The sequence below is a fragment of the Pteronotus mesoamericanus genome, unplaced genomic scaffold, assembly GCF_021234165.1.
Source record: "Pteronotus mesoamericanus isolate MK-2021 breed Mesoamerican mustached bat unplaced genomic scaffold, CSHL_Meso_final contig_317, whole genome shotgun sequence".
Lineage (NCBI taxonomy): Eukaryota > Metazoa > Chordata > Mammalia > Chiroptera > Mormoopidae > Pteronotus > Pteronotus mesoamericanus.
Genome location: NW_026555133.1, coordinates 2258583 through 2278722, shown reverse-complemented (window position 1 = coordinate 2278722; position 20140 = coordinate 2258583). Strand labels below are relative to the sequence as shown.

The 20140-nt window shown below is 47.8% G+C and overlaps 1 protein-coding gene across 1 annotated transcript in view; it reads left to right on the top strand.

Moving 5' to 3' along the window:
* The window catches only part of LOC129072259 (NACHT, LRR and PYD domains-containing protein 1-like), an 87173-nt gene that overhangs the window by 23500 nt on the left and 43533 nt on the right, over positions 1-20140 (top strand). The window contains exons 5-12 of the mRNA XM_054575674.1: positions 8990-9160; positions 9625-9795; positions 11886-12244; positions 12856-13018; positions 14383-14606; positions 16404-16663; positions 17225-17350; positions 19680-19874. Of these exons, the coding sequence (XP_054431649.1) occupies positions 8990-9160; positions 9625-9795; positions 11886-12244; positions 12856-13018; positions 14383-14606; positions 16404-16663; positions 17225-17350; positions 19680-19874 (1669 nt within the window). The remainder of the gene's footprint in view (positions 1-8989; positions 9161-9624; positions 9796-11885; positions 12245-12855; positions 13019-14382; positions 14607-16403; positions 16664-17224; positions 17351-19679; positions 19875-20140) is intronic.

Below are 20140 nucleotides of genomic sequence, written 5' to 3'. Positions count from 1 at the left end.
CAAAAATAAGATGCCCCATGAAGCAGATATCAACAAATTTAACAGAATTAAAATCATATAAATTCTATTCTCTGAACATAATGGGATGAAATGGGAAATCAATAACAGAGGGAAACCTAGGAAATTCACACATACACAGAAATGAAACAACATACACCTAAATGATCAGGAGGTCAAAGATAAAAATCACAGGGGAAATTTAAAAACTTTGAGATGAATGAAAATAAAAATGCAACATACCTGTATACCAGTACATCGTTTATGCAGCTAACTCAGTGCTTAGAGGGCCATGTATGGCTATCAATGCCTAGATTTTAAAAAGAAGATAAAAGGCAAAACGACACACCCATGAGAATGGCCAAAATCTAGAACAAGACAACGCCGAATGCTGACAGGCGTGCCGAGCAACAGAAACCCTCGTACACTGCGGGTGGGAATGCAAAGTGATGTGGCCTCTTGGCAGATTCCTACAAAACTAAACACACCCTTACCATGTGGTCTAGCAATCGTGTTTTTCTTATTTACCCAAATGGGTTGAAAACCTATGTCCACAGTAAAACCTGCATATTGATTTTTATAGCACCTTCATCTATAATCGCCAAATCTGGAGAATAGCCAAGATGCCCTTCAGTAGGTGGGCTGATAAATAAATTGTGTACATCCATACAACGGAGCACTATTTACTGTGGGAGAAAATGAGCCACAAAACTATAAAAAGATAATATATATTATGATAATATTATGATAATAATATATTATGATAATATATATTATTATATTATCTTATATTAAGATAAAATATATAAAAAGATAAATATATATATTATATATATGAGAAAAACATAAATATATATTATCAGGTGAAAAAAAACAATCTGAAAAGCTGCATATTGTATGACCCCCACAACGTGAAATTCTTTAAAAGGCAAAAATATGAAGACAGTGAGAATATCTGTGATTGCCAAGGTAGGAGGCGGTAAGGGTGAACAGATAGAGCACAGTGACTATTCTGTGGGACAGTATAATGGTGGATACGTGTCATTTTGTATCTGTCAGAAACCATAGAATATAAAACACCAAAGTGATGTAAACTGTGAACTTTGGGTGATTACGGTGCATCAGTGTGGGTTCACTGATGGCAATAAATGTACTGCTCTGATGTCTGACATTGGTAATGGGGAAGCTGTGTATGTGAGGGCAGAAATATATAGGAATTCTTAGTGTTTCTGCCCAAATTTTGCTGAAGAACTAAAACCATTCTAGAAAAAGTCTATTTTGAAAGAATTATTGTTGCCAATATATCTCCTAGGGCAAGGGAAACAAAGGAAAAATGAATAAATAGGACTGCATCAAATTAAAAATCTGAAGAAGGGGCAGAAGAAAAAAAGAACGAGAAGGAAAAGAAGGAAAAGAAGAAAAAGAAGCTCAAATCAATAACTTAATGTTCCCCTCTGAGAATCAAAAAGAACTAAGAATGAAAGGAGCAAATATAGTGAAAAGCAAGCAGAAGAAAGAAAATAATATAAACTAGAGTGGGAACAAATAACACAGAAAATACAAAAACAATACAGAAAATCGTAACACCAAAAGGTAGTTCTTTGCAAAGATCAGCAAAATTGACTAACCTTTAGCTAGACTGCCTAGGTGAAAACTGAGATGACACAACTTACTACTATCAGGAATGAAAGAAAGGTTGTCACAGTTGACCTCATAAAAAATTTAAAAGAACTTTAAAGAAGTATCATGAAATGTTAAGCCAACAAACCAGATAACCTAAATGAAATGGACCATTTTCTACAAAAATGTAAACTACTAAAACTGACCGAAGAAGATTTAGGAAATCTAAATAAACCTATAACAGGTAAGGAGATTGAATCAGTGAACAAAACCTTCCCACAAAGAAAAGCCCAGGCCCAGGTGGCTTCACCGATTAATTCCCCCAAACCTTTAAAGAAGAATTAAACCAATATTCTCAACCTCTACAAAAAAGAAAAAGAAAAATAGAAGAGGGAATACTGGCCGAGTCATTCTATGATGGCGGCATTACCCTGATATCAAGTGCAGACATGAGACCACCAAACTATACCATACATAAGAATAAACTCAAAATGGATAAAAGACTTAAATATAAGTTATGATACTATAAAAACCCCAGAGGAAAACATAGGCAGTAGAATTTCAGATATTTCACCTAGAAGTATTGTTGCCAACATATCTTAGGGCAACAGAAACAAAGGGACAACAACTGAACTACATCAAATTAAAATGCTTTTGCATGGCTAAAGAAACCATCAGCAAAATAAAAAAAGAACCCACCATATGGGAGAACGTATTTGCCGATGATACAGAGGACAAGTGTTTCATCTCCAAAATATATAAAGAACCATTATGACTCAACACCAGGAAGACAAACAATCTGATTAAGACATGGCAAAGAACCTGAATAGAAACTTCTCCAAGGAGGACATAAAAATGGCCCATAAACATAGGCAATATTGTTCAACATCACTAGCCATCAGAGAGATGCAAATCAAAACCACCATGAGATTTAACCTCACACCTGCCAAAATCGTTATCATCAATAAATCAACAAACCAGAAGTGCTGGCGAGGATGTTTAGAAAAGGGAACCCTAGGGCACTGTTGCTGGGACTGCACACTGCTGTAACCACTCTGGAAAACAGTATGGAGTTTCCTCAAAAAATTAAAAGTGAAACTGCATTTTGACCCAGCAATGTCACTTCTGGGAATATATGCAAACAATTCTATGACACCAATTCAAAAGAATATATGCACCCCTATGCTCATAGCAGTGTTATTTACAATAGTCAAGATTTGGAAACAGCCTAAATGTCCATCAGTAGATGAGTGAATAAAAACAGCTGTGGTACACATGGATGAGGACAACGCACAGGAGGTCGGGGGAGGACTAAATATGGGAGAAGAGGGGTGGGCATGGCAGTGGAGGGTAATGGGGAAAAATGGGGACAACTGGAACCGAACAAGAATAAAAACTTTTTAGAAAGAGCTGTGGTACATATACGCAAAACTGGAATACTATGCAGCAGTAAAAAAGAATTCCTACTCTTTGAGACAGCTTGAGTAGAACAGGAGACTATTACACAAAGTGAAAAAAGTCAGCCAATGAAAGGCAAGTAACATATAGTCTCACTTATAATTGGAATCTAATGGACAAAATAAACTAAAATGCAAAATAGAATCAAAGGCACAGGAACATGGAACAGACTGATAGCTGTAGGAGGAGAGTGGGAATGTGGGGACTTGTTGAAAGAAGCTGGAGGGATTAGACAAAGAATATATGCATGACCCATGGACATGGACAATAGTGTGGGGGTTGACCGTGGGAATGGGGGTGGGGTGGGGGGCAAGGGGGCAAAGGGGAAAAATTGGGACAACTGTAATAGCATAAACAAGAAAAAGTGTTTTTAAAAAGCAGACATAGACAAGCAAAGTTTTTTTAATTACAAGGTATTAAAAAAACTACAGACCAAAATTTCTTATGAAAATCCTCAACAAAATACTAAAGCCATATAAAAAGAATGTTAAAGCATGACCAAGCAGTGCTTATACCAGGAGTGCAAAGTTGGTTTAAACCGAAAAACTGACCAAACTTGGTTTAACTCAGGAAAACTGATCAATGCAATATATCATGTCAATAGAATAATTAATAAAAGCTACATGATCATCTCAAAAGACATAGAAAAAGCAGCTGACAAAATCAAACACCATTTCACATTAACAACACTCTACAAACTGGACTACAAGGAAGCTATCTCAACCTGACAACAACCAGCTATGAAAAATCCATAACTAACTTTACACTCAATGCTGAAAGAAAGAATGTTTTTGCCCTTAAGAACAGGAACAAGGCAATACTCCACACTCTTCCCAAGTCTATTCAACATTATACTGGAGGCTTTATCCAGAGAAATTAGACAAGAGAATGAAATAAAGGTCTTCTATATTATAAAGGAAAAAGTAAAATGACCTCTGTTGGCACCTTACCTGACATATAGTTAGTATTTGCACCTTACATGATTATATTTTAAAAATCCTAAGGAATCCACAAAAAAAAAATATTAGAACTAATAAACTAATTAGCAAGCTTTCAGGATAAAAATTCAACATAAAACATAAATTGTACTGCATATTCACAATAAACAATCCAAAAATGTAATTATCAAAACATCATCATATACAATAGCATCAAAAAGTATAAAATACACAGGATTATTCAACAAAATTTAACAAAAGAGGAGCGAGACTCACATACTGAAAACTACAAAACATAATTGAAGAAATTAAATCAAAATAAGTAAAAGATAAGACATTCCATGTTCATGGATTGGAAGACTTAATACTGTTAAGATAGCCATGCTTTCCAAATGGATTTATAGGTTCAACTCAGTTTCTATCAAAATCATAGCTACCTATTTGCATAAATGGTCAAGCTGACCCTAAAATTCATATGCAAAGAAAAGTCTGCATGTCAAACTTTGGGGAACCCATCCTTCCCGATGTTGCATGGACAAGAGAAGTTAGCACCAATGCCTGAAGAGGAGCCAGGGAGGGGGGAAGAACGCCAAGGCAATGTGTGTCATGGAACTTCAGGGAGCAAAGAATTTCAAGGAGCATGTGGTCATCAGGGGCCATCGTTCCTGGCCTCCCAGTACAAAAGGTACTGAAAGTTGTCCATTGGATTTGTGACAGGGAAGTCACAGATGCCCCCAGCAGGAACAGATTTGTGAGGTGTTGAAACCAGAATCCAAATTGGAATGGACAGATTGTGAAAATGGAGGTAAAAATGAGACAACAGATACAAACACGTTATTCAAAGATTATGGTAGTGAAGAAGGGAAAAGAAGTAAAGCAGAAGGGAATGTGAGAATGAAAGGAGAGGTGTGTGGGCGAGGGTGTGTGCTTGGTTGATGGCACTGAAGAAGGAAAAGGCCTCAGTTTTCATATCTTTTGATAAGAATGATGAAAGATAAGGAAGAAAGCCTTATTCGTGGTCTCCCTTTCCCCAGAGGGAGGCAATGGGAGAAAACCCGGCGTTGGAGGAGTTGGGAACACCTCCCACTGTAAGAGGAGGGTACATGAAGACCTGGCAGAGACAGAATGGCCCATACGCACCTAAGTTTGACTATAAAAAGCTGATGGATTCCCATCTGATGACTCCACTTTTTCCTGTGAAGTAGGAATTCAGTTCTATTCTACAGTGTGAGGGCTGGGGTGTTGGAGGCTTGGGGAAGGTAAAATATGGCTATGGCCATAGCTGAGTGGGAGGTTTCCGCCTGCCTGGCATTGTAGGGGCCCATGTGAGAGGCACCGCGTGGTCTTAACGGCAGCCCCTGCCCTTGTCAGTCAGGTGGGAGGGAGAGTGGGGGACTGGGAGAGCGGCCGAGGTAGGGCGTCGCCAGAGGGACATGACGGGAGTTCAGAGGGTAAGACAGGCGATCGCACTGCCAATGGCTATATGCTAGATTCCAAGAGCAGTGAAAAAAAAAGAAGAAAGTGCTGAGAAATTGGGAGGAAGGAGACAGGCAAGGAACTGCTCACTGAAGAAGAGTCCTCGTGGGGTAAGGTGAGCAAGCAGAGGGCGGTAGTAAATCCAGACCCCACCTTTTATGAAATCATTCTAATGAGAACCACCTAAATCCAGGATTAAAAACCTTTAAGAGGGTCTCAGAAATCCTGGTTCTACCTTAAGCTTTACACCCAAGTGGGAAGACACCATTCTACAGTGCACCGCTCACATTGCAGTAGAATTTCACAATCTCAGGATCAATTCTGTATCCACTGCAAGGAATAACTTCTGTCCCCTCAAAAAACACCATGGAAATGGCAGAGCCTAGAAAGTTGTTTCCATTTTCCGCATAATAAGGGCTGAAGCTCGAGGACGTTAACTGACTTGCGCAAACTCACACAGCCGGATATGGGAGGGCTGGGACTAGACCCCAGTGAGTGCACAGCCAGCACCTCCTCCAACCCTTCACCCTGAAAGCCAGGATCTCAGTCACGCTGACTCAGTGAGGCAGTGTAATAAAAAGAAGTTTTCACAAGAATACTAACTCTGGACCAGGCAGGTGTGAATACTTCCTCACTAGAAAATTCACTCTATGAGAAACAACTCAAAGATTTACTGCCGTTGGATGTAAGAATGTCTAAGCCATTCAAAAAAAAAAAAAGTCCAAGCCAATGCTCGGATTTCTTTGAAATCAGTTGAACATGTTAGACTCAAGGATTCTGAGTGTTTTGTTTTTTATGAACATGCAAATGTGGGCATAGTACATGGACAAAGCAGAAGAAAGTGGTAAAAAATGAACTGTGGGGAAGGGTTGGAGATTGAAAGAGGTGATTCCAGAAAGAGGGGAGGCAGGAGGATATGGACTCAAAGACACGCCCCCTCGGGGACAGGAGCAAAAGAGGAGGGCTGCGGGAAAACGGAGACGGAGACACAAAAGAAAGTCAAGGGGTTCGCAGCGCCCTTCAAGCACCGTTCTAAACACTTGGGATGTGTTATGTCCTTTGACCTTGAAAACCACCATGTGCAATAGGCCGGATGAATTCCTGTTACAAATGAGCAAACTTGAAGATGAAGAAACCGGCACACAGTCTTCAAATAGTAAGTGACAGAAGACAAATTTGACACCAAGTCTGTGTGACATCCAACCAGGAGGAGAGTAACCAGGTCCCAATTTTAGTGTCTCCACCTCATTGAGAGCCTTTCCCACAATCACATCCCAGCCTCCTCCAGCAAGTACCGGCCGAGCACCCACTTCAGCTCAGGACCAGATTCAACACCCTCCTCCCAAGGCTTCTTAATTCACTGCGTTCTAAAGTAGACTTTCCTCCCTAAACAAAGAAAACCTGGCCCCCCTCTCAGGACCAGCTAGATAATCATAGGATCCAGGATAAAATGATGATGCGGTACCCTTACTCAAACATCAACCACCATGAGCCATTAAAGGTACGAACAGACAAAGCTCTAGTCCTTCCATCCCAGGCACTGTCTCTCTCATAAGATATTTTTTATTGGCTATTTAAAGTTGCCCTCCCTCTGGCATGCTGCAGGGGCGTGCAGACCCCCTCAGGTGCCTGAGGGTCCTACCCACAAGACAGTGCGACCGCACAACACTTGCCAGGTTTCTCCTCCCTCTAACCACCACACTCCTGCACCATGCCCTAGACTGGGTGGAAAAGGTAAGCCAGACTTCTCCTTCCCCCATGGCCCATCACTCCAAACCACAGTACAGAGAAGGTCACCAAAGACACCATCCAAACCCAAAGCACAGGCAAGTCGCCTCGCAGGACATTTCCATGAGGCACTAGGCATCTGAATCACAGTGGATGAGAGGCTTGTCCCAAACAAATAACCAAAAGTGCCATGCTGTTGTCACCAAGACATACTCTAAATGCCAGCCCTCATTCTCACCATTTCCCATGCCAGATGGGAAAACTGTTGAGGGCCCCAGAGCATCGAAGGCCAGGGAAGTGGGTGGCCCACAGAGGTGGGAGGTCGCAAGAGATGGGGACACACGTGAGACAAAGCTCCATTGTTCCATCAGAAGTTACTTACAAAACACAAATTCAAAGATAAAATTATTAAGGAATTCAAAATGGCAACCACAGAGCAATAACCCCCAACAACACAGGCTGTACATTTACAAGCCTGATGCTGCCTCCTCTCTCACCGATCCTCTCAGTACGACGTGGCAGCAGTACCAGTTCTGTACCTCCTCCAGAAGCCTCCCTGCCCCCACGTCTACAGAGGCACCGAGTGCTGTTGGGGCCACAGGAACGTGTCCCACAGGCACTGCTCCGACCCCGGTGCTCATCCTCCCCCACCTGGACACCGGCTTCCAGCCTCACCCCGTCCGACCATCCGCCACTCCCATCAGGGGTCGATCCCAGGCAATGCAAGGAACACATGGCCACCCTCCTCAAGAACGTTCACTGGCTCACCGCTGCCACCTGAACCAGGTCCACCCATCTAATAAGCACATTGAAGACCTGCCACCATCTTCATATTCTCTGTCTTTACTCTCAAACTTCCCTCCCCTCATGTAGTCTTTCTGACAACATCGCTAAACACGTGCTGTAGGCTCACATCCACCCTGCCAGCCTGCAGAGTCCCCTCCCTCCTCCTCGTCTAGGTGAGCGCTTACCCACCATCCAAGGCTCCCCTCACAGGTCTGCTCCTCCTTCCCTGGTGAATATTCGCCCTCATCCCTCTGCCTTCAGCTGCACCCGACACGCCCCTCTTCACAATTTAATCACTCCTTAACCACAGACTTCCTACGTCCCTACTATGTGTGCAACCCGCCCTAAGCACTGGGGTCCAATTAGACATATAAACTTCCTAATGGAGCGTACGTTCTCAAGGGGGAAACAAAAATCAAATGACTAAGTAAAACATATTTTATGTGATTTGGGCTATGGAGAAAAGCAAAGCGGAAAGGAATGGGGGCTAGGGCCCGGGCCGCAATTTTAACAGGAAGGGAGGTGACAGGCGATTTCCCCAGGGGCGCTATTGAGCGATTTGCTGAAGCGGGTAAGAGAACATGCCACCATAAGATACCAGGTGAGAGGACTGTCCCTGGCAGAAGAATGAGCAGGCGCAAAGGCCCTGAGACAGGACTGTGCCTGGAGTGTTTAAGGAACAGCGAGGAGGCCAGCGAGGATGCAGGTAAAAGGGATACAGGATGAGAACAGAGACGACAAGGAGCCACATCTCCAGTGCCCTGTAGTCAAAGACAAGACCCTGAATTTAACTCAGAATAATGGAAACATGGAAGGCTTTCGATCAAAATAGATCTGCAAACTGACCTCCTGTTCTTTGTTTCTATGACATCCCCTGGACCTGTGCATTTCTGGGGGTATGGGCGGTCTCACCTCTGCCTGACCCAGAGAGGTACCAGTGGGTACTGCAGGTATTTGTTGAATCAACAGATGTGCGTCTCCCACAGACTGGCTGACTGCGGCCTCACCACAGAGGGCTGCCGGGACCTGGCCTGTGCGCTGCGCGCCAGCTGCAGACTGACTGAGCTGGACCTGAGTTTCAACAAGATCCTGGACACCGGTGCCCAGTACCTTTTCCTGCAGCTGAGAGGGTCCAGCTGCAAGCTGCGGACACTGTGGTAATTGTGCCTCATGGACACTGCTTTGGGGGATGGGGCAGAGAGGACGTGAGAGCTACGCAGGGAGGGGTGATGGCAGGGGGAGCGGATGGATGCCCTCGTGTTGAAACCACGAGTTAGCTGATGCATCCGCTGTCAGCTAACTCGGCGTTTGGCCGGGTTCGTTAATAATTAAACCCAGCGTGCAAGTGAAATGCTGGGTAAATTACTCGTGTAATGATTGCTGTGGGGAGTGGCAAGGTTGGTGAGAGTCACACAAACGGTGACTAGCTGCACCCTGAGTGGGTCCTCGGCTGCAGGAGAAGGTTAAATCTGCTAGGTTACTGCAGTCAGACACATTTTTATCTTCCTTTAATGTCACCAAAGACCCCCAAAGTGGCAGCTACTAGGAAGGAAAACCAGACCCTAGCACCCTGAGGACCTCATGAACCATGACGATTGTCCCGTGCACATGTGTCCCACAGGCTGGTCAGATGTGGCCTCACATCTGGCTGCTGCCAGGACCTGGCCTCCCTGCTCAGTGACAGCCCCAGCCTGACAGAGCTGGACCTGCGGCAGAACGCCCTGGGCGACCTCGGCGTGCGGATGCTCTGTGAAGGGCTCGGGCAGCCCCCCTGCCAACTCCGGCGCCTGCGGTGAGTCCCTGTGGGTCCCTGCAGGGCAGAGGGCAGGGACGGGAAGGGGGACAATTGGCAAGGGGTGTCGGGCCCTGAGATGGACAAGGAAACTAAAGAGACAGAAAAGTGACTTGTCATCCTGGGTTCCCTACCAGCTCCACTGCTTATTAGACCACGAGCCTTGGGCAGGTCTTCCTCTGAGACTCGGTGTCCTCGTTTGTATACTGGAACCTCATATCCACCTAACAGACTGTGATGTAAACATAAAATGCGTATAAATCTAGGACAGTTCCCAGTACCAAGGTAAGAGGATCAAAGGATAACCACCAGTGAGACCACATGTCCCAGGGGACGCCCAGGTCCACCTCCCCACTCCAGGATGTCCTCCCTGCTTTCCTTCATCACCTCACTCATTCACTGTAGGCCTCCCATGTGCCAAGCAACAGACACAGGCCCTGCTCTCCTAAAGCTCACACTCCAGTGGGAACTAGACAGCTGATAACCATGTATTAATACAGTGCGTATTTCTAAGCTCCATGGAGTCTGTGAAGGGAAAGTGCAGTGTGTTATGAGAGAGTAACATGCGGGAGGTGGAATTAGACTGAGGGGCAGGGAGGGCTTCTCTGGGGAAGGGACATTAGGCCGAGACCTGAAGCAGAAAAAGCAGCTGACCAGGCCTGGCAGGGGCCGCAGTCCAGGCGAAGAGAAGAGCGTAGGAGATCCCAGGACAGGCACAGGCTCAGAGCCCTGGAGACCGTGGCTGGAGTGCGGGGACCCCACGCTCACTCCCACGCTGTCCCTCTGCTCCTTCCTCTCTCCTCCTCATGCTGAGAACAGGCCCACAGGCTGTTTCTGGCAACATTTCCCTGCAGCTCCCGGCGAGGCCCATCACACAGTCTCAGAGCTGGCAGGGCTCCAACCCTCACGCCCTGGCCCTGAGGTCTTGGCTGAGGCTCCAGTTGCCGGCTCTGGAGGGCTCAGCAATGCTCCAGCCCTCAGCCTCTCCTCCGCCAGGCTACCCCTGTTCACAAACCTAGAGCGGCAGGAGGAGCAGGAGAGCAGGGCTCAAACACGCCACAGGTGGGTCCCCCCAAGCCCGCTCTGACCCTCCTCACCCAAGGGAGCTCCGGTCCACGGGGCTGGCAGCTCACACCCCAGCCCCTCCCCACCGGGCACCTGTGGCGCCACCATCCCTGCGTGTGGAAGGGCCTCTCCAAGGCGGGGCCTGGCAGCACAGTCACGTTCCGCTCCCCAGTTACCGGTCACTTCTTGGTGGCCTCAGGGCAGCTTGCTCTTGGACGTCCTGCGATGGTTTCTGCCCCCTCCTTCCTAGAGCCCCAGGACTTGGGAGAGAGGGACCCCCGCCTGCATCAGGGCCCCAGGCCCTCCCCCGGGGGAGCAGCTCTGACAGCAGGAATGAGCGCGTGCGCGCCCTCTACGGGGAGCAGGGTCGTCTCACCTGCGCGCCCTCGGCCGCAATAGGCAGGGCAGGTCCCTCCTGTGGGAGACGAGGACCTGGAGGCCCAGAGAGAGCAGCAGCCCCCAACCCAACGGACACCCCAGGACACGAGGCCTGTGACAATGGGAACAGGCTCTCTTTCTCCAGAAAAACCTTCCAGCCCTAAGCAGGAAATCCCATGTCCCACTCTTATGTGGTCGTTTTGAGGCCAAGGGGGCCGGCTGCAGGGACGGCCAGGGCCAATCACAGCCGTCTCCACAAGGTCGCCCCCTTTCTGGGGTGGCTGCTTCCAATGACTGACCAGGGTGAGGACACAAAGACCCGGGCCCTCCTCCCAGTGTGGAGTGGCCCTGGAGGGTCACCCCCACATCAGAAGTCCCGCGGAGTCACTGGGTCCCTTGAGACTGCCGCAGAGCCCGACTTGTCCCTCTGCCCAGTCCTGCTGCTTTCCTTCCTTTGCCCTGGGGCGGACCCAGGAACACTCTCCAATAAACCTCCTAATGCTATTTTCCATCTCAGAACCTGATTCCGGAAAACCCAACCTACAAGAGTTTCCTGTTAGAGGTGGAAGATTCCATGATTCTGGGCCCTGAGGATGACGAGATCATGTGGGGGTCCCAGGATAACCAGGCTTCCTTTGTGCTTGCAGCCTGGACCAGACCCATCTGAGTGAGAAGGTGCAAAAGATGCTGCAGGACCTGAAGCAGGAGAAGCCTCAGCTTAAAGTCAATCTACATACGTGGGCCACAAGCAGGATGCGTAGAGTTAGGAGGCAGAGACAGACTGAAGCAGGAGGAAGCCAAAAACCCATGGGAGTCCTGGGCCTGACTCAGCCCGAGAGTGGTCTGCGGCATTACCAGGACACTCAGGCCACTTCCTCTGAGATCTCAAGGAAATTGTCTGGCTCTCTGTCCGGAGAGAAAAGAGAGAATGTCCCTGAAGAGGCCCCAGGTAGAGGACAGATGGATGATGACACATTCCGACTCAAATGGCAGAAACTAGAATCAGGTACGGTGAAGGTTCAGGGTGAGAAAATCATGATTTGGGATAAGAGAGCGGGGTGCAGAAGGGCATCCCCTCCATCCCCCACCTCTGCTGTGGGTCCTGGCAAACTGCCCCCTAGGACAGCCCCACCCCAAGCGAGAACAGCCGCACCTGGAACCTACAGGACCCCTGCTTCCCTCTCTACCCGCCTCAGGGGCTGAGGCCCCGCCTCTCCAGAACATTGCTGGCAGGTCTCAGACTCTGACCAGGGCTCAGTCTCCCGAGGCCTATGCTTTGGGGCTTTGAGGCTTGGGAGTCCCCTCTCCATCCCCGCCCATCCATTTTTTGACCCATGTTTCTCCTACAAGCTACCTTCCTGGTGGATGCAAGAAATTGCAGTACTTCTGGACCAGTGGGAAGGGGCAGGTGGCAGCGGTGTGGTCAGGGGGCAGCCGTGTTGGGCCTCCTCAGACAGCAGGCAGGCTGCTCAGGAGCAAGGACAGAGGCCTCAGGCACGTTCCCTGCCGAGGTCCACACAGACCTGCCTTGGGAAGGACCCCTCATGGTTGAGCCTAAGGGGTGGGGGGACTATACTGAAGAACCTAAAGCTGACCACCAACCTTCTTCTCTTCAAGAAGGGAGCTCCCCTCCCGTTACACAGGTGGAACCTCTCTGTCTGTCTTCTCCTGAACCTCTGCATGACCTGCTAGTGAAGCCTGCAGGGACAGAAGATGACTTCTGGGGCCCCACAGGGCCTGTGGCTACAAAGGTGGTTGACAAAGACAGGGGTCTGTACCGGTGAGTGAGGGGACTCTGCTGTGCCAGGCTGGCCACCCCCACCCTCGCCACCCCCACACTAGATCCCAACAGACACCCCGCCCCCCACTCGTGGCCCACTGGGTCCCCTCCCATTGCCACGCCTCCAGGCGGAGACAGGGCTGAGAAACTGGGTTGGTGATTTTATTACGGGAAAGGGGGTTTTATTACAAAAAGTTGCAAACAAACACAAAAATAGAGTCCAAAGAACTTCCACTTACCAATTACTTATCTCCAACAATCATTTTACCATTTTTGTTTCAACTATTCACTTGGCCTCATTTTGTGGTTATAGTATTTTAAATATGAATTATTGGGTAAATTAATCTTAAATATTTTGTGATACACTTTGAAAAATACTACTTAAGGCCGTTTCTTCCATAACCACAATACCATCATCATGTCTAACAATGTTCACAGGTTATTTTCCTGTCATCTAATACTCAGTCTATATTCAAATATGCTCAGTTGCCTAAAATGTGTCCTTGCAGGTGATTTGTCCTAATCAGGACAGAATCAAAGTCACTCATGGTATTTGGTTTATCATGTCTCATAAATCTCATTAATATCTCATTCCATCCATATGTTCTTCTTTATAAATACCTACTATGTGCAAAGTATACCACTAATAAGGAAGCATGAGGTAAACACAGCAGAGCTGCTTTCCCGGGGCTCCAGTCAACAGTAATAAACGTCTATAATCTTAGTCCCCGTCTCTTACATGACACAGTGCTGTTCACTGTCTCCGACATGATCTCAGCTGGGAGGTAATATTACTCCGAACTCTGACATATGGAAGCTGACATCTCGGGAACCCACTCTCTCCCATGATGGAACCTGAAGAAACTGTAGGATCTCTGTATAGTGTTGCTTTATGCTCCAAGTGGTTAACATTAATATCATCATATAATTGGTTTAATTTTAGAAAAAGAGGCCCCTAAAAAAAGTAAGCCTTACCTATTGTTATTAGTCATATTCATATTACTATTATTATATTATTATTCATATTACTATTATTCCCATCATCATTGTAGTGACAGCTCGCCTCACCCAGGCCTGTCCGAGCTGCCAGCACACACTGGGGCACTTACTGCTCACAGCTGCATGAGATGGTGCTCTTCTCACTTTACTTCCACAGGAGAAAACTGAGATAAGGGAGGTTCAGGGACTTGCTCAGGGACCCACAGCGGAGAGCAGAGGGGCCAGGATGCAAACCCGACCCTCTGTGGGATCTGAGCTCGCAGCCACTCTGCGAGACACACAGGGCCCTGCATGGGGTCGGTGGGGTCGGACACACAACAGGTACTCGGTGAGGTTCACTGCCGGCCTCTCCTTCTTCTCCCCAGGGCTCACTTCCCCGAGGCTGGCTCCTACCGCTGGCCCAACACAGGCCTCCACTTTGTGCTGCGGGGGCCCGTGACCATTGAGATCGAATTCCGTGCTTGGAAAGAGTTCCTGGACCAGATCGTCCCACAGCACAGCTGGATGGTGGCCGGGCCTCTGCTTGACATCAAGGCCGAACCAGGAGCCGTGGCAGCTGTGTACCTCCCCCACTTCGTAGATCTCCAAGGTGAGCAGTTAGGGGGTGTGGAGGGAAGGTGACAGTGGGAAGAACGGGCTGGAATGGCTTCAGCTGGCAATGTCCTGAGGGGGAGCCTGTGGCTTCCTGAGACAGACTGAGGGGGGTTAAGGAAGTGGAGACAGTTTTCTCTCTCATTTTACAGTGTTCTGGGCGTATCTTGTTTTGAAAAATTTTATACCCAAACACCGTAATTACTTTTGCCTGAGTTACTTGAAATTTCACCATGAGGAAAGTGCTCTCCTCATGGGGAGGAGAGAGGTGGGTAGAGGTAGAAGAGGGTGTAAGGAATATAAATGGTAATGAAGAAATGCATAAATAAATGAATAAATAAAAATAAACTGTTTAAAACTTTTTGCAAATTAAAAAGAAAGTGGTCTCCTCAAAACAATAACAACTAGCATTTACTGAGATTGTATCACTAGGGTCCCAGCAAAAAACATATATACTCAGTTGAGATTTTCAAAGAGACTCTCTAAAGATTAGACTATTCACAAAGTAAGGCTAAATGAACAAACAAGAAACGCGGGGTACCGGGGACTCTCAACAAATGGGAAGCCGTTGGTACTGCCACAGTCGGGGAGAAGAAACAGTGTCGCCAGACTCCATTTCAAAGCTCAAGCTGCAAAACAGGGGTATCCCATGAGGAGAGGTAGTCATAAAGGGTTATTCCTCCCTACCCACTACAAAGACCTCCTAAAGATAAGAGTCTGAAAATATCTAACCTCTCAGGCAAAACCTCATAAACAGTGAACAAATCATCGTAAGAGGGAACCGACAGAAACCTCAGGAACCAGATGTGAGTCCCATGAAAACTTGAGACATTTAATGATCAGAAAGAGGATGTAAATAAGTGTGATTCTTGTTTAAAAAAAATAGTCTTTAAAATATGAGGGAAAAGCAGTAAACCACTAAAGATGATAAATCAAGTTGGAAAACCATCTAAATTGGCAAAAATATGACAAAGTGTAAATAAGAAAAGATTAAGTTACATGGAAGATAATGTAAGAAGGTCTAACATAAACCTAATCAGAATTCCAGAAGGATATTTTAGAGAGAACGGAGAAGATATAATATTCAAAGGGAGAATTACTAAGATTTCTACAATTGCCGAGAGATGTGATTTTTAAGAAAGAAAAAAACCCCAAAAATCCAAAGCGGAAGAGGGAGAGAGAAATCAATACTAGACCCATTGAAGTGAATTAACACAGGACAGACACCTAAGGTCTCGGTTAGGAGCATCCACTTAGTCAAGTCCTGGCCACACAGTTGGGTCATCGCCTCATGGGGGCGGCAGGTTCCCATGGGAAGGCCAAGCTCGAGGTCTGCCCTGACCCGCACAGTGATGGCGGAGGAGGTTCTTCCACCAAAGGAAGAATCTGAAGGGAGGGTGACAGACACTCCACAGTGCACACTACCCATGTACACTCCATCTCCCACTGCAGTTTTTCCTTACTGTTCTCTGCCTGCCAGGAGTCAGGCCTGCAAGCTGCACTCAGCAGACCTCATTGTTAGAGAATCCAGCACAGGTAACCATGGGTCAACACATCCCCCGGATCCAGCACCAGGGGCTGAGTAAAGGTTTAGCCTGAGGGGCTTCCCCTGGTGCTCCCTCTCTAGCGAACCCGTTGCCAGCAGCTGCAGTAAAACCCAGGCCCAGTCCTGCCAGCTCTCTTTGCGGGTCCCCCAGGGAGGCCACTGAGCCTGCACCTGAGGCCCACACTGCCCCAGCCAAGCCTGACTCAGCGAGGGCATTAAATCCCTGTTTCTCAAATCCATTCTTTTCAGGAAAAAACGTGGACAAATCCTGGTTCCAAGTGGCCCACATGAAAGAAGAAGGGATAGTCCTGGAGAAGCCAGCCAGTGTGGAGCCACACTACACAGTCCTGGAGAACCCCAGCTTCTCCCCCATGGGAGTTCTTCTGAGAATTATCCAGGCTGTCCTGCCCATTCCCATCAGCTCCAATGTGTTGCTCTACCATCACCTCCATCATAAGGATGTCACCTTCCACCTCTACGTGATTCCCAACGACTGCTCCATTCGCAAGGTGGCACCAAAGCCAGAAAGGCGGGGCCAGGGTGGGCTGACAGACACATGACTTGCCCCCAGACGTACCCCTTTGGGTCAAAGGGACACGAGGATCCACCTCTTCAGCAGGGAGGTCGAAGGAGATGAGCCGTCCTGGCCCTGCTCGGCCATGGACTGGTTTCCGAAGCTCCCCCGGCCGGGTGCACTGCTCCCTCGCTCACCTCTGGACACATCACTCATCACTCACAGCTCACCAGCCTCTTTCCAGGGGTCAGAGGACGGGAGGGTTCCATACCCAGAGCTGTTCCCTTTCTTCCACTCTCACTTCTTTCCTAATCCTGCTCAAAACTGGCTGTGAACATGGCAGAGGCAAAGTGTGGGGCTCTCTGTGTAGCCATCAGGGGGGAGCGGGTGCGGATAACCAAGGGATCAGAACCCCATGGAGGGTATAGACCCCTCCACACACAGAAACACGTGGAAGCATCACTTCACTTTGCTCAGATCACACTCCTCAGGGCAGAGTCTCTGAGCCAGACCCAGACGCCCTCCTCCCCTGATCTGTGTTCTGTGTGCCCCTTAGGCCATAGATGATGAAGAAAAGGCATTCCAGTTTGCGCGACTACACAAGCCGCCCCCAACGACACCGCTCTACATGGGCTCCCGATACACTGTGTCTGGTTCACAGGAGATGGAAATTATCCCTCAGGTGAGCGGCCCCAATGTTGCCCACACTGCCCTTCTTAAGGTCAGAGGTCATGCTTGGGAATAGCTGTGGGGCTGGTCTCAGAGCTTTCGGGGGACAGGCCCAACTGGGGTAGGGCTGTCAGCAAGTGAGATCTGGGGTGCGAGGGAAGGCTTCAAAGACTGGGGGAAAGAAAGCCAGTTGGAGGGAGGGTCACATTGAGGGTAGGGACAACAATGGGGGGGACTTAGGGCTACAGCGTTCAACGATCTCCAAATAAAACCACCAGGATCTCACCTGCAGTTAATTCACTGGGGTCAGTGCTCATCGCGGCCTGAGAACACCCGCCAATGGGAACCCTGGGCCTCTCAGGACAAGGGTCTCAGAAAGATCCTATTGGTGATTGGGGACTAGGTTGGGTAACTTGGGGGAAGATCTAAGGAAACGGAGGTTTGCTCTAGATCTGGAGCTGTCAGAAGGCAGTGAGGGTCTGTCGTTGGGAACCTCAGTGACTTTGTCTCCAGGGAGGGCAGGCTCAGCCAGCACCAAGCTATAATTTCAAAAAGAGCTGTCACCAGTACTTTGGGGCAGATGATGTGTGGCATCATGTGGGTTGCACAGCGCCCTGACTACAAGGGACATTCTGAGATGGTGTATGTCCAACAGGAGGACATCAGGGCAGAGGTGGCAGCACGGGTGCTTTTGTAATGACACAGAGGTCCAGCCGGGAGCCTCAGATCAGTGCCTGGACATCAGGGGCTGGCTTTGTCCTCTCTCAGTCTCCCCTTTCCACCAGGGCAGACACGGTCAGACCACTGGACATTCATCCGTGACATCTCTGTTTTCACCACGGCCCAGAATATGCTGCTCAGGGTCAGGGCGTCCACTGAAGGACAGTCTGTAGTGGAAGCAGGGTCAGTCCTTTTCCCTTCTGTTGTCAGATGAGTCTTTGAACTCCCTTTAAGTGACAATGACAGGTGGAATAGATGTACAGTAGTTAGGAGGAAATGATATGCATCTTTTCAGTAAGGACACATGAATCTAAGGAGAAATACCTTACATTTTCCTGCTGTCAGTTGTTATCATAGGATGAGAGACATGACTCATTCTACAAACATTTACCCACTGCCAACTATAGGCTGGCTCCCGTTGGGACAGTTCATCAAACAAGACAGACAAACCCTGCCTTTGGGGATTTGACATCCTGGTGGGACGAGACCTACATAAATAAAAAAAGAAATAGTGACCAAGAACGATAAATCACTATGGGAAAAACATACTAGGCCACGTGGGTCGTCTGGCAGAGATCCCGAGGAGCCACATTTGAGCTCAGACTTCAGTGACGAGAAGGGTCCTGGCAGGCGCACATTTGTGACACAGCACTGTAGAAACGAGACAGAGGAGCAGGCACCATTGACACGTCCACATGTCAAATTCAGGTCCGTGTCACAGAGCTCAGTGACTGCAGCAAAGAGAAGGTAGATGGGGTCTCACAAGAGGCAGGTTTCCTAGGGCCTATCGACCACGTGGCCCTGACATGGAGTTTGGATTTTGTTCCAAGTGCAATGACAATGTCTTAGAGGGTCTTATTTGCAATACAAGACCTGATTTAGTTTCATCCAGGTGCCTCTGGATGCTGGGAAAGAACGGATGATAAGCAGTTGAGAGTGAATTCAGAAACACAAGGCAGAAAGCTAATACAATAGTGAAGGTAGGAGCTGATGGAGGTTTGACTAGGGAGATAGCAGTGGGGATGAAGATAAGATGATGGATTCAGGGATGTGTTGGAGGTAGAGCCAACAGGACTCAGTATATGGTAGAGAATGGTAGAAGGATAGGATGGTGCCCAAATCTAGAACATGAGTACTCAGTGGGTGTTGATACCATTGAATGTGTGTTGGAAACTGGGGAGGGAGTGTGTTTGAAATACACATGGGAAGCAAAAGTCTGTGTTGAATGTGACTTAGAAAAGGATGGATTTCAGTTTTTCTTGGTTGAAAGTGGGTCAAGCATAGGATCCATTGAGAAGACAGGCTGTGGGCTGGAGAAATGAGGATTTGGGGTGAAGATGCAGGGGGTGCATAGGGTTCAGGGAGAGGACTCTGGCTCAGGGTGTGTGAGCGCGACACCGTGGAGGAGCCCTGACTCATCCATGGGGCACCCAGCTGTGTCCTCCTTCTTCTGGGTCAGAATGTGTGGAAATTGAGGAAAATGGCCTCAGGTGGCAATTAATTTCAGAACAGATCATCCAAGGGTCTCCCTGGGGCTAAGCAGGCCCAAGAAGGTGCCAGGTGGGGAGAGACCTCACTTGCAGGATGAATGGAGGCTTCTCACGTGACATCTCCTTCTACAGGAACTGATGCTCTGCTATCGGAGCCCCGGGGAAGCCCAGCTCTTCTCTGAGTTATACGTTGGCCATTTGAGGTCAAGTATCAGGCTTTACCTAAGACACATTGAAGATGAAACCCTGATATGGAAGGCCCTGGTGACATCAGGTAAAATCAGGACAAGTGCAGGGACTTCAGAAAGTCAGTTACCGAATGTGTGTGTGTGTGTGTGTGTGTGTGCGCGCGCGCGCGCGTGTGTGTATGAGAGAAAGAGAGAGAGAGTTTGTATTATCACAAGCTGCTGATGAGAATAGCCCAGCAAGGTTAATTTTTCTAGTTACACAACCAACAGCATGACCAGAATTTGAACTCAAGTTAATCTGACTCTGAACTCCATCCCCCTCCAATACATTTTCATGTGTCCACACTGCACTGTATTAACACTGTTTGATACCCATAAAGCTTCTGGCAATTGTTCATAATAGAG